This window comes from Thalassophryne amazonica, chromosome 10, assembly GCF_902500255.1.
Source record: "Thalassophryne amazonica chromosome 10, fThaAma1.1, whole genome shotgun sequence".
Lineage (NCBI taxonomy): Eukaryota > Metazoa > Chordata > Actinopteri > Batrachoidiformes > Batrachoididae > Thalassophryne > Thalassophryne amazonica.
In genome coordinates, this window is record NC_047112.1 from 63,822,155 (window position 1) to 63,838,030 (window position 15,876).

The 15,876-nt window shown below is 41.3% G+C and overlaps 1 protein-coding gene across 1 annotated transcript in view; it reads left to right on the top strand.

The window, feature by feature from the left end:
* The window catches only part of ptprc (protein tyrosine phosphatase receptor type C), a 115,052-nt gene that overhangs the window by 29,049 nt on the left and 70,127 nt on the right, over window positions 1-15,876 (top strand). The window contains exons 2-7 of the mRNA XM_034180122.1: window positions 9,474-9,640; window positions 9,793-9,895; window positions 10,045-10,062; window positions 10,214-10,468; window positions 13,962-14,192; window positions 14,287-14,397. Coding sequence (XP_034036013.1) covers window positions 10,450-10,468; window positions 13,962-14,192; window positions 14,287-14,397 — 361 coding nt within the window. The 5' untranslated portion in view covers window positions 9,474-9,640; window positions 9,793-9,895; window positions 10,045-10,062; window positions 10,214-10,449. The remainder of the gene's footprint in view (window positions 1-9,473; window positions 9,641-9,792; window positions 9,896-10,044; window positions 10,063-10,213; window positions 10,469-13,961; window positions 14,193-14,286; window positions 14,398-15,876) is intronic.

Below are 15,876 nucleotides of genomic sequence, written 5' to 3' on the forward strand. Positions count from 1 at the left end.
CGCGCTGAGATGGAACCAGCTGAACGAGGTGATGCCAGGTGGCGCCACCGGTATAGCTACCACTGTGCGCGCTGAGGCAGAGCTGGCTGACGCTGCCGAGGAAGCTGATCTGGGCGGTACCGCAGGTGAAGCTACAGCCATGCACGCTGAGGCTGAGCTGGCAGGTAGAGCAGATGAGGTGGAGGTCTCTGCAGGGGACTGTGTCAAGGTTCCCCCAGTAGGGACCACCAGTGGTGACGTGCAAAAATGTCATAAAGCCTAGCCACCCCAATGTCCTGGTTCATGGTGAAAGAGTTCATGGCAAGGGTGGAGTCCGCAGAGTCCATGTTATGGCCAGTTTGTTCTGTCGGGCTGTGAGGATGCATGGCACCAGAAGTGGGTGGACTATGCAGACTCCCAGACCAGGTGTTGGAGTAAAAGAATTTGTAATCTTTAATTCAGGCCAAGGAACAGTACACAGGTTATCAATCAGCGAAGCAATGGTACAGACAGGGCTAGGGCGAGACTACAGTATAACAGATAATATCACACAAGAACAAACAAAAATAAACAAAAACAAACAAGGGATAAAACTAATGATAACACAATGAAAACAGACTGGCTAACGACTAAAAAGTAATAAAAATACAAAATGGCAACGCAAAACTAGACAGAGAATAACTGATGAACCAAGGACAAAACTAAGGACAAAAGTAAGATGCAAAGAAAGAGAATCATAACCCAGAATAAACAAAATCATAACCCAGATCAGGGCTGAAACCTGCCAACATGGCGCTGACCTCGAGAATATTCATCTTCGGGATCAGACTCCTGTAAAACTAGAGCAGTGTTTAAAGGTGACAATATGATGCCAAACAAATTAAACCACCACTTAGCGATTATAGACTTTTATTGAATGGCAGCTTATGCTGCGTTTACACATAACGACGACAAGTCATGAATGCCACAGCGTATACCAGGGGTGCTCAAGTTCGGTCCTCGAGAGCTACCTTCCTGATACTCTTAGATGTCTCCCTGCTCCAACACACCTGAATCCAAGGACTGGAAACTTTAAATTGTCAGTAGAGGTGTGTGCGGGTGTGAGTGTGTTTGTTTGTCTATATGTGGCCCTGCGACAGACACACCTTCCGCTCTGTGACTGCTGGGATAGGCTCAAGCCCCCCGCAACCCTTGAATATTGAAGGCTGAAGATGAATGAGTGAGTGAGATTGAAAAGATGTCCGTGCTGGCTTGGCTAGTGAGGAATCTCCCTTTGGCTGACCAGGTAGAGCCTTGGTCTTAAATATGAGCAGTCTGGTGTTCAACCCCCACTGTGGCCCTGCCACAAAGATATGTCATTTTATCACATAGGTACCTCTGGAGAATCCTACCACTGGTTACTTCAGGAGGGCCAGATGAAGGGAACTACCTTGATGATCTATAGTGCAAGGTATAAAGCATTGCACAAGTACATTTGGGCTGCAAAATCAGGTGCAAAGCAGAAAAAGGTTGTATTGTGTGTGTTGGACATAACATGAAATAAAGAATCAGACTGTCACCTGTCATTTCCTTTAAGCGTCAGGGGTGCTGGTACCGGGTGCATTGCTACTTAGGTGTGAAAGGTTTTTCTGGCGAGAAAACAGAACTGCATGCAAAATGTCAAAGTGCATGGGTGGATCATTTACAGGAGCAGCCATCAAAGCTTCCTGAAAATATTCTTACAACTTTAGTTTGCACTTTTATTCATTTTAAATTTTGTTTCAATTAAATATTGTTGGAGGTACAGGTGCCTACAGATTCTACACAGTACATTTTGCTCTGCTGGGATAATATTTGATCGCCGACCGAACGAAGCGAATAAAGATGTCATTTTCATACCCACATTGTCTACAGCACGGGTGGCCAAGTTTCGTCCTTGAGAGCTACCTTACTGACACTCTTAGTTGTCTCCCTGCTCCAACACACCTGAATCCAATGAAAGGCTCATTAAAAGTCTCCTAACGAGTCTTTCATTGGATTCAGGTGTGTTGGAGCAGGGAGACAACTAAGAGTGTCAGGAAGGTAGCTCTCAAGGACCGAACTTGGCCACCTGTGCTGTAGACAATGTGGGTATGAAAATGACAACTTTATCTACTGGAAACTAGCAATGACAGTTGCTAGTATAGCGGTATGCTCTGCATTGTGTTGTGATTTTGACTCCTCCCGCTCACACTCGCTCCCCTCCGGCTTGAGAAGTGCACTCTCTAACCAGAATGCTAAAACCCAGAGCTCTGACCTTGTGACCAGAGAATCCTTTTAGCTGTTTGAGAGTGAGGTTTGCTATTGCACAGCAATTCCTGCTGGTCTCTGTCACGCTGGCAATGTGTAGCAAAGTGTTGCATGTGACATGCCTCATTGCTGAAGAAACCAGTGACTGAACCAGGCCAACAGTACATAGAAGTACCAATTGATTATGGCAGAGAGTGGAAGCCTATTTTAATCCCTGGGGTTCTGTAACCAATGTTATACTAAGTAGAACCTTAATTGACAATACTGTGTAATTTCTATAAACCTAAAATTAGGTACACTATATCAGTCATAATAATGTACCGTAATTTCCGGACTACACACTTTGAACACTGTGGCTTTTACAATGATGCGGCTAATTTATGGATTTTTACAGGCTTTTTCATAAGTTGAAATACACTCAACAAAAATATAAACGCAACACTTTTGGTTTTGCTCCCATTTTGTATGAGATGAACTCAAAGATCTAAAACTTTTTCCACATACACAATATCACCATTTCCCTCAAATATTGTTCACAAACCAGTCTAAATCTGTGATAGTGAGCACTTCTCCTTTGCTGAGATAATCCATCCCACCTCACAGGTGTGCCATATCAAGATGCTGATTAGACACCATGATTAGTGCACAGGTGTGCCTTAGACTGCCCACAATAAAAGGCCACTCTGAAAGGTGCAGTTTTATCACACAGCACAATGCCACAGATGTCGCAAGATTTGAGGGAGCATGCAGTTGGCATGCTGACAGCAGGAATGTCAACCAGAGCTGTTGCTCGTGTATTGAATGTTCATTTCTCTACCATAAGCCGTCTCCAAAGGCGTTTCAGAGAATTTGGCAGTACATCCAACCAGCCTCACAACCGCAGACCACGTGTAACCACACCAGCCCAGGACCTCCACATCCAGCATGTTCACCTCCAAGATCGTCTGAGAAAAGCCACTCGGATAGCTGCTGAAACAATCGGTTTGCATAACCAAAGAATTTCTGCACAAACTGTCAGAAACCGTCTCAGGGAAGCTCATCTGCATGCTCATCGTCCTCATCGGGGTCTCGACCTGACTCCAGTTCGTCGTCGTAACCGACTTGAGTGGGCAAATGCTCACATTCACTGACGTTTGGCACGTTGGAGAGGTGTTCTCTTCAGGGATGAATCCTGGTTCACACTGTCCAAGGCAGATGGCAGACAGCATTTGTGTGGCGTCGTGTGGGTGAGCGGTTTTCTGATGTCAATGTTGTGGATCGAGTGGCCCATGGTGGCGGTGGGGTTATGGTATGGGCAGGCGTCTGTTATGGACGAAGAACACAGGTGCATTTTATTGATGGCATTTTGAATGCACAGAGATACCGTGACGAGATCCTGAGGCCCATTGTTGTGCCAATCCAAGAACATCACCTCATGTTGCAGCAGTATAATGCACGGCCCCATGTTGCAAGGATCTGTACACAATTCTTGGAAGCTGAAAATGTCCCAGTTCTTGCATGGCCGGCATACTCACCGGACATGTCACCCATTGAGCATGTTTGGGATGCTCTGGACCGGCGTATACGACAGCATGTACCAGTTCCTGCCAATATCCAGCAACTTCGCACAGGCATTGAAGAGGAGTGGACCAACATTCCACAGGCCACAATTGACAACCTGATCAACTCTATGCGAAGGAGATGTGTTGCACTGCATGAGGCAAATGGTGGTCACACCAGATACTGACTGGTATCCCCCCCTAATAAAACAAAACTGCACCTTTCAGAGTGGTCTTTTATTGTGGGCAGTCTAAGGCACACCTGTGCACTAATCATGGTGTCTAATCAGCATCTTGATATGGCACACCTGTGAGGTGGGATGGATTATCTCAGCAAAGGAGAAGTGCTCACTATCACAGATTTAGACTGGTTTGTGAACAATATTTGAGGGAAATGGTGATATTGTGTATGTGGAAAAAGTTTTAGATCTTTGAGTTCATCTCATACAAAATGGGAGCAAAACCAAAAGTGTTGCGTTTATATTTTTGTTGAGTGTACGTCAGTTGATGCTGTCAATTGATTTCCTGAAAGCTGCAGACAGTGTAAATATAAGGTCTTACCTGTTTGTTTTAGTGAAGAAATTAAAGTCCTTCTCTGGCACTTTGCTCCACAGTTGCTCCGTAAGATCAGCGGAGCGGAGCCTCCCCCCCACCCCCCCACCCTTCCAAACTGGTTCTCTGTCTTGGCGCAACAAGTCGAAAAAGTCACAGCGCCTCATTAACGTCTCATTTACCACAAACTCCATCCAATCCTGGCTGCACGCAATGAAAGTTAGAAAAAGGAAAAGTTAAAATTACTCAGTTCTCTGTGTGGAGCAGAGACACCGTGTGCGTGCTGGATAACATGCACGTCAATATTTATGTGTAACACTTCAGGGAAAAAGCATTTACAGTACGTATTTAATTAAAAGTTAAAAAATCTTTCTAACATCTTTATGTGTAAATATCTCATGTTACAACGTGGAGATCTGCGGCTTATACAACCCCTGGCAAAAATTATGGAATCACCGGCCTCGGAGGATGTTCATTCAGTTGTTTAATTTTGTAGAAAAAAAGCAGATCACAGACATGACACAAAACTAAAGTCATTTCAAATGGCAACTTTCTGGCTTTAAGAAACACTATAAGAAATCAAAAAAAAAAGATTGTGGCAGTCAGTAACGGTTACTTTTTTAGACCAAGCAGAGGAAAAAAATATGGAATCATTCAATTCTGAGGAAACAATTATGGAATCACCCTGTAAATTTTCATCCCCAAATTAACACCTGCATCAAATCAGATCTGCTCATTGACATTGACCCTATGTGTCTTTTTGCAAGGAATGTTTTTGCAGTTTTTGCTCTATGGCAAGATGCATTATCATCTTGAAAAATGATTTCATCATCCCCAAACATCCTTTCAATTGTCCAAAATATCAACATAAACTTGTGCATTTATTGATGATATAATGACAGCCATCTCCCCAGTGCCTTTCCCTGACATGCAGCCCCATATCATCAATGACTGTGGAAATTTACATGTTCTCTTCAGGCAGTCATCTTTATAAATCTCATTGGAAAGGCACCAAACAAAAGTTCCAGCATCATCACCTTGCCCAATGCAGATTTGAGATTCATCACTGAATATGACTTTCATCCAGTCATCCACAGTCCACAATTGCTTTTCCTTAGCCCATTGTAACCTTGTTTTTTTTCTGTTTAGGTGTTAATGATGCCTTTCGTTTAGCTTTTCTGTATGTAAATCCCATTTCCTTTAGGCAGTTTCTTACAGTTCGGTCACAGACGTTGACTCCAGTTTCCTCCCATTCGTTCCTCATTTGTTTTGTTGTACATTTTTTGATTTTTGAGACACGCTTTGTCTTCCTTGGTCTACCAGTATGTTTGCCTTTAACAACCTTCCCATGTTGTTTGTATTTGGTCCAGAGTTTAGACACAGCTGACTGTGAACAACCAACATCTTTTGCAACATTGCGTGATGATTTACTCTCTTTTAAGAGTTTGATAATCCTCTCCTTTGTTTCAATTGACATCTCTCATGTTGGAGCCATGATTCATGTCAGTCCACTTGGTGCAAACAGCTCTCAAGGTGTGTTCACTCTTTTTAGCTGCAGACTAACGAGCAGATCTGATATGGATGCGGTGTTAGTTTTGGGGATGAAAATTTACAGGGTGATTCCATAATTTTTTCCTCAGAATTGAGTGATTCCATATTTTTTTCCTCTGCTTGGTCTAAAAGTAACCGTTACTGACTGCCACAATCTTTTTTTCTTGATTTCTTATAGTGTTTCTTAAAGCCAGAAAGTTGCCATTTGAAATGACTTTAGTTTTGTGTCATGTCTGTGATCTGCTTTTGTTCTATAAAATTAAACAACTGAATGAACATCCTCTGAGGCCGGTGATTCCATAATTTTTGCCAGGGGTTGTAGACAGTGGCCTATTTATGTACACCTTTCTTTTTTCTTTTTATAATTGGTGGTGCGCTAATATTCACGGTGTTGCTCTATAGTTCCAAATTATGGTATATCAACTTACAACTCCAGAAATGTTTTCTCCTTCTAAATCTCTTAGATTTCAGTCAAATACCACAAATATTTCATTGATGTTGTTTTCCAAATTCACTAAAATTAGCAAGCTAACTATAACAGAAGTACTGTTAGTTGGCTCAATACATTGGTATTACTTGGCTAAAGTAAATGTTAGCTAATTAGCACACACCTGCCACTGCTGTCCTCTTATGCTTCTCCACTGTTACACTATTTAACCTGTTGAACCACTCACAAAGTTTGTAATTGTTTACATTTCCTCGCGTGCCTTTCTTTTTATCACTGCCTGTCTTTCTTTTCATCGTGTCCATATTGTTCACGCATGACAAATGCTATTTCTACAGCTTTTGTTGTGGTACCAATGTTGGGGCTCACAATGTGCAAAAAATAATTTATTCTATTCTATTTGATTATTTTAACAATGTTGTTGTTGTTGTTGTGTTGCCTGGATAAAGTACAGAGCCGCTTAGAAGAACTGTAAGCAAAAATTGATGGAATCTGTTGTATATGAACAAATTAATAACTATTTTACTTCTAAGAACTTAATCACTGATTTTCAACCTGCGTACAGAAGAGTCACTAACTGCCACGACGTTGACTCATATGTCGGATAATTGGTTCAGAGAGGTTGAAAGAGGAAGAACATAGTTGGTACAGTGTTTCTCGATCTCTCTGCTGCTTTTGATATTATTGATCATGATTTGTTATTGAAAAAACTTGCCTCTTATGGTTTTGCGCTATAGCTTCTGACTTGGCTCTATAGTTACTTATCTAACAGAACACGTTTTTTAATGGCAATTTTTCGAATACCAGGAAGGGTATTATGCAGAGTGCCACAAGGAGTTGCCCGGTCCTTATTATTCACAATTTTCATGCATGATTTACCATATATTTTACATAAAACTAGTATAGCAATGTATGCAGATGATTCAAACCATTTATACACCAGCACACTCACGCAATGATCTCAAAATTGTTTTTAAATTGGAACTGCATAATATGGTGAGTGGTAACATCTATAAGTTAGTGTTAAATACAGAGAAGAGTAACTGCATGGTTATTCGATCTAGCTGTGTTGTTATGAAAAACCCCATATTAGACATTAAGATTAATAATATGATAATAAATCAAGTGCATGAGACCAAGCTGCTGGGTGTAGTGGTAGATTCAAAATAAATAATATTATATATTATAAATAATATTTTTGTAAAAATGGGCCGGGGAATATCAGTTATGAGAAGACATGCAAGGTTATCTAAGTTGCACTCCAAGGAAACTGCTATTACACATTATATCAGTATATTTGGACTATTGCCCAGTAGTTTGTCAAATGCTACTGGAGAAATTATAAACAGATTGCAGATTATTCAGAATAGGGCTGCTCGTTGGCACTTGGTTACAGTTACAGGACAAATATCATCACAATGAATATAAAATTAAACTGGTTGTTAGTCAAAGACAGACTTTTATATCCGCTGATCATTTTGTTAGAAAGATTATTGTCAATAAGTTACCTTTATATTTTGTTTAGGAATTTTCTTTTAATTCAGAAAATCATACTACAGAATCAGACATGCTGTGGTGGAAAAATTTTATGTTACCTGTAGCTAGAACCAATGCCAGCAAGAACACTGTCATATTTAGGGGTATGAAGGAATGGAATTTATTACCGGATCACATCAAACTCATTGCAATGAATGTTTCTTTAAAAACATCTGAAACAGTATTTATCGGTATAAGGAGTAATCTGAGTCAACCCTTTCACCATGATAAATTTGATTTGAATATGTTTTTGGTTTTGACATGTGATTTATATTTTCATTTATTTTTATATATTTTTTGAATGTATTTTGATTTACTATATTGTAAATTTGTTTGACCCCAGGAAGAGTAATGGGGATCCAAACAAACAATAAACAATAACCAATAAACACTCTGGCAGTGCCGTCAATTCAGGGCCCACATCCTTTGAAGGCTGCAGTCTATGAAGATCTGGCCTTCTGAGGTCATGGAGGCCAAATCAGCCGTTCTTAAATGAGATGTTCTAGCTAACAGAGCATTTTGTAATTGTATCATTACCCTTGCCCCTTCCCACCACTCTCAACCCAGCAAACCTTGACAGCTGTACGTGACAACCTAGCAGTGTGGGTGTAAGTAATCATCTTTAATTGATTTGACTTAGCTCCTTTTCATATTTGTTCATACTTTACTTATAAAATTGCTTATTATAATTGTACATATGAGCCAGTGTCATAGACTGAACGGCCCCCCCTACAAATTGGTCCGCCTGCTTCACTGAGCATGCATCATTGGTACCATAGCAGTTCGTCTGACTCTCTACACCCAAAGCGATCAAAAGGAATAATGTGATTATTAACCATCAGATAACAAGGTAAAACCTCTTAATCATTCTAAAGTCAGTTTTAAGCAGAAACGAGGCGATAATTGTGAGTCGCTGCTGACACTTGAAATGACGGAGGCACAGTGAAATGCAGCATCAACAGCAATCTCTGGCTGCGACGCTCTGATCCTTCATCTTTTATGATGAAATAACGCTGAATTTATGTGGAAATGATTGTTGTACAAAAGTTTCAGATATCTGTCGCTGAGATCGATGATGACTGAGTGCAGTTTTTAAGCAGAAACGATGTGATATCCGTGAAACGCGGCTGACGCACAGAAATGATGTATGCACAGTGCAGGCAGGGCGAAACCGATTTTTAGGGGGACTGTTCGTGCGGCAACACCGGAAATTGTCCTTTTTTAGGTTTTATTTATTTAGTTGTTTTGGAATTTACCAACATTTTGTCTTAAATAATAAACAAACAAACAACAAATTGTGAAATGACTCTTGGGATGGCCTATGTATCTTTCATTCGGGGGAAGAAGGCTGCATTCATCATTCGTATTCCAAGGAGCCTTCAAAAATTAGATAACCTAGCCGTGCCACCTAAGACTGCACAAAGAATGCAGCCTTCAAAGGATGTGGCCTGGAATTGAGACACACCTTATGAGCTCTCTGCCAGGAAAGGTTACACAAAGATCAACGCTGTTGTATTAAAACAGTGAAAGACATTTCTAGGTATCACCTCGAATGAGTTAACAGGGTGTTTGTGATATTGTTTGTCCTTTTGTTGTCCTGGTAGCAAAGCCCCACACCTCCACCCTCCTCCACACATTCTACCATAGCTGCCACTTCCTCAGCTACCCGTCCACTCACCACCAACACCCTGCCCACAATCCTCCACGCACCTCTTCAAAATCTCACTCAGACTTTCCAGCTCAGGAGTCCAAATAGCCAATACCACGTCTGGTAAAGTATTCAGCCTCAGATTGAAGTTTTTTATTCCAATGTCAGTACCGGATTACCTGAAATATTCGCTTAGTGTCATCTTATTTAAGGCTTTTGAAAACTAAAGTGTCTTTGTCTGAACGTGACAGCAAGCATGTCTTCCCATTATACAGCCATTACTGCTGCTACAGATACCTCAGTCACTACTCCAACCACAATCTCCCGAGCCCATAACTGCTCAGACCACCATGACCTCGATTAGCCACACCACCAAAGGTTGGCATTTTCCTCATTTAAGCTGATATTTTCTTACCGATCATGCACTAGCACTGCAGGTAAAGAAATACTTTTTTTAAATCACTTGAGATATAATCATCTATTGGGTTTCTGTGTTTTTCTACTCTATCATCTCATTTGACAATCAGCCTCAGGTCTTCCGACATGTAAGTAAATATTTTTTACATTATCATTTTACAATACTCTGAGGTTTGTGATAGGATCCCATTGAAATAGATTATACAGTCTGTTTCCAGCATGAGCAGAATGCAAGAGATTTAAAACTTTTTGTGTGTTTATGTCTTTGTATTTGTGCAGGTGATTACAATATTAAAGCGGTCAATATGGCTTCAAGGTCGATTCATAAATGCAAGCCCTGGCACCTACAGCATCACCTTGTTTGACACCTCACTGAAGAAAAAATGACAATTCATCTCATCCCTGGAGAGGAATCCCATGTGATGTAAAAATATGAAACCTTGCACCGAGTACAAACATGAAATGACCATTGATCAATGGTGGAATGATAACCCACTGTAACGGAAACAAATACTATGAAGACAACTAAAATGGGTGAGTAAAGCAATTTATTACATTGTAATTTCTTTTAAGTTTAAAACGGCCATAATGTGTAAAATACATTTTTGGCCACCTTTTACAGTTAAATGTGGTTGGATTTCATACAAGAGCTTTAAAACCAGAGGTGAGGGTAGGTCACTGTCAAGTCATTCTCAAGTCATCAATCTGCAAGTCCCAAGTCAGCTTCCAAAACATTGGTGGTCATTATGACTTGGGACTTGCAGATTGATGAGTTGAGAGTGACTGGATGGTGACTTACTCCCACCTCTGTTTAAAACATATTAATTTACCCCAAATTTTTGAAACTGAAAAGGGCTTTTTTTTCCGTTTTAAATTCCAACTCTACAAATTATGCTGAATCAGGCTGGGGCCGTGTTGATGGTGCATACCTGCTCGGTTGCTGTGTTCAACACCGAGATACCTGATGCCGACAGAGGTGTCAAATCAGCTTCAGAAAGTAAAAAGTCCAGACACATTTTTATTCCATCTTCCCAATAAACCAACTGATTGTAATTAGTTCAGCTCTTCAGGCAGGGGGTGGATGAGCTAATTATTGAGATCACCTGTTTTAGGTGACACATGTAGAAGCAACACATGGGAGGTGTTTTACTTTCTGAAGTGGATTTGACACCTCTGCTGCCAGATCATTCCAGGGTACATGCCAATCGTCACAAATGTCATACAGTTGCTGAGGATCCTCACAATATAAGTGATGCTCCTTGTCTGAGTTCCCAAAGTGTTCATTCGTTTGACTAAAGTCATTTCTGTGGTACCCAAGGATCCTCCAAAGAGACCTTGAACCAAAGAATCTCGTCCTTGGCTGAGGTCACTACTTAGCATCAAAGTCTGTTACACTGCTCAACTTATACCGAGAAATTGAATTTACATAAATGTGGCTTGGTGGCTGAGTGGTTAGAACTGGGATCGCCTCCCACCTTTCTGTGTGGAGTTCACATGTTCTCCCCGTGTTCACGTGGGTTCCCACAACCCAAAGACATGCAGGTTAGGTGAAGTGAAAACTTTACATTATCCGTAGATGTGCGTGCACGTGTGAATGTGTTTTCCTGCCTACATGTGGCCCTGTGATAGACTGGCGCCCTGTCCAGGGTGGTACCCTGCCTCTTACCCTATAAACTCCAAACACCCATGACTCTTAATTGAAATAAGTGGGTATAGAAAGGGAATGAACTTTTAAATAAGCCATATGTCATTGTTTGGCTGTACAACAAATTTAATGGACAATCATGTGTTTCTTTGTCATTTGGCCCTCACATTATGGCCGCCAACTTTACATCCAATAGCTTGTGGCTGTGTCCCAATTCAGAGTCCGCATACTTCTTAGAGGTTGTGTCCTACAAAGCTCTTCAGGCTTCATGACAGCGACAGCGAAGGCTGAAACAAACTGCTAAAAAATGACAAAGTCTAGACTACAGAGCATTTGTTGTTATGTCATTATGTTTTTCCACCCCTACTCCTTGCCGCCTCTTGATGGCTGCATGCTCCAAGCTAGAGTAGCGGGTGTAACCCTTAGCTTAGTAATCATTTTCAGTACTTATTTATGTTATTTATAAATATTATATTATTTTCAACTGTATACGAGGTCTGCGAGAAAAGAAACCGACAGTTTTATTATTTTTTTAAACTATATGGATTTGAATCACGTGTGATTACATCAGCCAAGCTTGAACCCTCGTGCGCATGCGTGAGTTTTTTCATGCCTGTCGGTGATGTCATTCGCCTGTGAGCACGCCTTGTGGAAGGAGTGGTCCAGCCCCCCTCGTCGGATTTTCATTGTCTGAGAAGTTGCTGAGAGACTGGCGCTGTGCTTGATCAAATTTTTCAAAAACTGTGAGGCACATCCGAGTGGACACCATTCGAGAAATTCAGCTGGTTTTCGGTGAAAATTTTAATGGCTGATGAGAGATTTGGATTGTTTCTATCGCTGTAAGGTACTTCCACGAAGCGGGACGTCGCGCAGCACTCCGAGGCGACGTCGTCATCCTGTTTCAAGCTGAAAACCTCCAAATTTAAGCCTCTGTTGACCCAGGACGTCGTGAGAGAAACAGAGAACTTTCAGAAGAGGTTGGAATCAACAGTTTATCCAGACATTCCACTGTTAAAGGAGATTTTTAAAAGAAGATGTGCGGACGGATTGGCGCGTCGGCTCGCAGCCGGTGCGGCGCGCCCACCACAAGAAAAAACACCTCCGTGTTAACCATTTTGTAAATCCAGGCGGCTTTTGGTGGTTTTCAGTTGAGTGAGTATCTGAGAATTGTTTAACAGCAGGGCATGTTCCAACTTGTCCTTAAGGTTTCCAACGGAGGTTGTTTTTCCTGTGGCGGGGCTTTGCCGCGCCGGCTACGAGCCAACGCGCCAATCCGTTTCGCACGTCTTTCATTAAAAAAATCTCCTTTAACAGTGGAATGTCTGGATAAACTGCTGATTCCGACCTCTTCTGAAAGTTCTCTGTTCTCTCACGACGTCCTGGGTCAACAGAGGCTTAAATTTGGAGGTTTTCAGCTTGAAACAGGATGACGACGTCGCCTCGGAGTGCTGCGCGATGTCCCGCTCCGTGGGAAGTCCTTACAGCGATAGAAACAATCCAAAATCTCTCATCAGCCGTTAAAAGTTTCACCGAAAACCAGCTGAATTTCTCGAATGGTGTCCACTCGGATGTGCCTCACAGTTTTTGAAAAAATTTTGATCAAGCACAGCGCCAGTCTCTCAGCAACTTCTCAGACAATGAAAATCCGACGAGGGAGCTGGACCACTCCTCCCACAAGGCGTGCTCACAGGCGAATGACATCACCGACAGGCGTGAAAAAACTCACGCATGCGCACGAGGGTTCAAGCTTGGCTGATGTAATCACACGTGATTCAAATCCATATGGGTTTTAAAAAAATAATAAGGTCGGATACTTTTCTCACAGTCCTCGTACAGTGCATCCAGAGAGTATTCACAGCCCTTCACTTTTTTCCACATTTTATGTTATGATAGCCGTATTACAAGATGGGTAAAAATCGTTTTTTTTTTTTGCACACACAATACCCCAAAATGACAATATGAAAAAGTTTTTTTTAAAGAACCTTTTCATTATGGGGTGTTGTGACTAGAATTTTGAGGGGAAAATGAATTTTACTCTGTTTTGGAATAAGGCTGTAACATAACAAAATGTGTTAAAAGTGAAGCACTGTGAATACTCTCTGGTGACACTGACCGAGTAGTCCCCCCTAAAAATCCCCTAGGAGGGGGGGAGGTGTCCAGTTGCAGCTCCTTTCCCTTTAAAGTGTCAGACAGATTGTTTCTTGAGCAGGTTTTTTCTTAAAGATGTGGCAATGGTTTTATTTTTAGCATGTAATCTTTGTATTATATCAATTTATATTTACTGTCTGGTGAGTTTATCACATAACCTTCTTGTTAAAGAACAAAAAGCAATTTGATTAAATGTAGTGCTTCACCATTTGTTTTTGTTTTATTTTTTTCCAGATAAAGATGACATTAAATATGTCAGCTGTGCCGACATGGTTAAACATATTTGTTACTCGAGTGAGTGGAACATCATGTCTGCAGTATCCACAGCTAAATCATGCCAAACTAATAAAAACGTAATCTGTGTCAGTCCTAAGAAGGATCAAATTTGCTCAGTATTACCTGTAAGATTCACTCCAGGACCCGGTGCAAACTGTTCTTTTGAAATCACTGAAAACATCACGATCGGTAGGTAGAGCATAGTCTAAGTGCATTTTGAATTGCACGTGACATAACTCTCATTTTTTCATATTTTACTTTGCTGCTTTTTCCCCTCTCACAGATTTCTTGGATGTGACTGCATTAACTCCGACTGTCAACGAAACAATTCCTGCAACCATATCAACAGATTTACCTAACTGTGCAAATCTCACTGTAGATTACACCTGTCAGGGTGAGTGAGATTCAGACTCTCAGATAGTTTCACGTGATGAGGTGCCACCACCTGTTGATGAAGACAAGCTGTCAGGAGGAATGTAACTTATACAATGACAAAGCTAGCATGAGCAAAAGCCATCTCAAGGCGCCTTACCGGAGCAATTCAACATAAAATTTAAATAAATTAATTAAAATAAATAAAAAAAAATTTCAAATACACAATTAAAAGCATATGTAAAAGAATAAAACAGATTAAAAAAAAAAAAACTATTCATAAGAAAGAGAATAAAAATAGGTTTTCAGTCTTGACTTAAAAATGTCCACGGACTCCAACTGCCTCACGGTCACAGGAAGACTGTTCCACAGGGTGGGTGCACAATGAGAAAAGGCTCTTTGACCTGCTGACTTCTTCTTCACCCTGGGAACACAGAGAAGTCCCGCATCCTGCGACCGCAAAGCCCGGGCCGGCATGTAAGGTTCCACCAGATCAGACAAATAAGAAGGCGCCAGTCCATGAACAACTTTATAAGTCAATAACAAAACCTTAAAATCTGCTCTCACAGAGACAGGGAGCCAGTACAAACATGCCAAAATGGGTGTGATATGTTCAGACCTTCTGCTATGTGTCAGAAGTCTGGCGGCAGCGTTCTGAACCAGCTGAAGACCTCTAATGCTGGACTGCGGTAACCCTGAAAATAAAACATTACAATAATCTAATCTAGAAGAAACAAAAGCATGAATCAGGGTCTCAGCATCAGCCATAGACAGGATGGGGCAGATCCTCGCTATCTTTCACAGATGGAAAAAAGCAGTCCGAGGTCAAAAGACAGCGTGAGATCAAAAATTACCCCAAGTTTCCTCATTTTATGATGTAAGACACACGAACCCAGGCCGAGCGCCAGCTGGTCAAACTGATGCCAATGTCCCGCTGGACCAAGAACCATCAATTCAGTCTTATCAAAGTTTAAAAGTTGGAAGTTACTAGACATCCAACTTCTCACTGATAGAAGACAGTCCTCCAGGGATTTTATGGGAGTGAGATTTCCCGCAGTTATCGGCATGTACAATCGCGCCATTGCGCATTAATTATGTGAACTTCAAGTGAACATTGCGCAAACAATTCAAAAACACTGCATGTGAATGCGAGTGATTGCGTCAGCGCACCACATCACAGCGCAGCTCATCTGAACGATTATAATGAGATGTTAAATCTATCATAAATGTACTTTTACAGCTGCACACAAGAAGGGAAGAACATGCAACTGTTTTACCAAGCTATTACAATATAAACATTACAAATAATTACCTTTTAGGTGCTTCCAAGTACATTCTCCACCTCATTAAGCGCACGAGAGAGAGAGAGAGAGAGAGAGAGAGAGAGAGAGAGAGAGAGAGAGAGAGAGAGAGAGAGAGAGAGAGAAGCGGCAGCTGGAACAGCCCTCTCTGATTCTGGAAGTGATTAGAGCCATTGTCAACAGCCACCTCAAAGACAAAA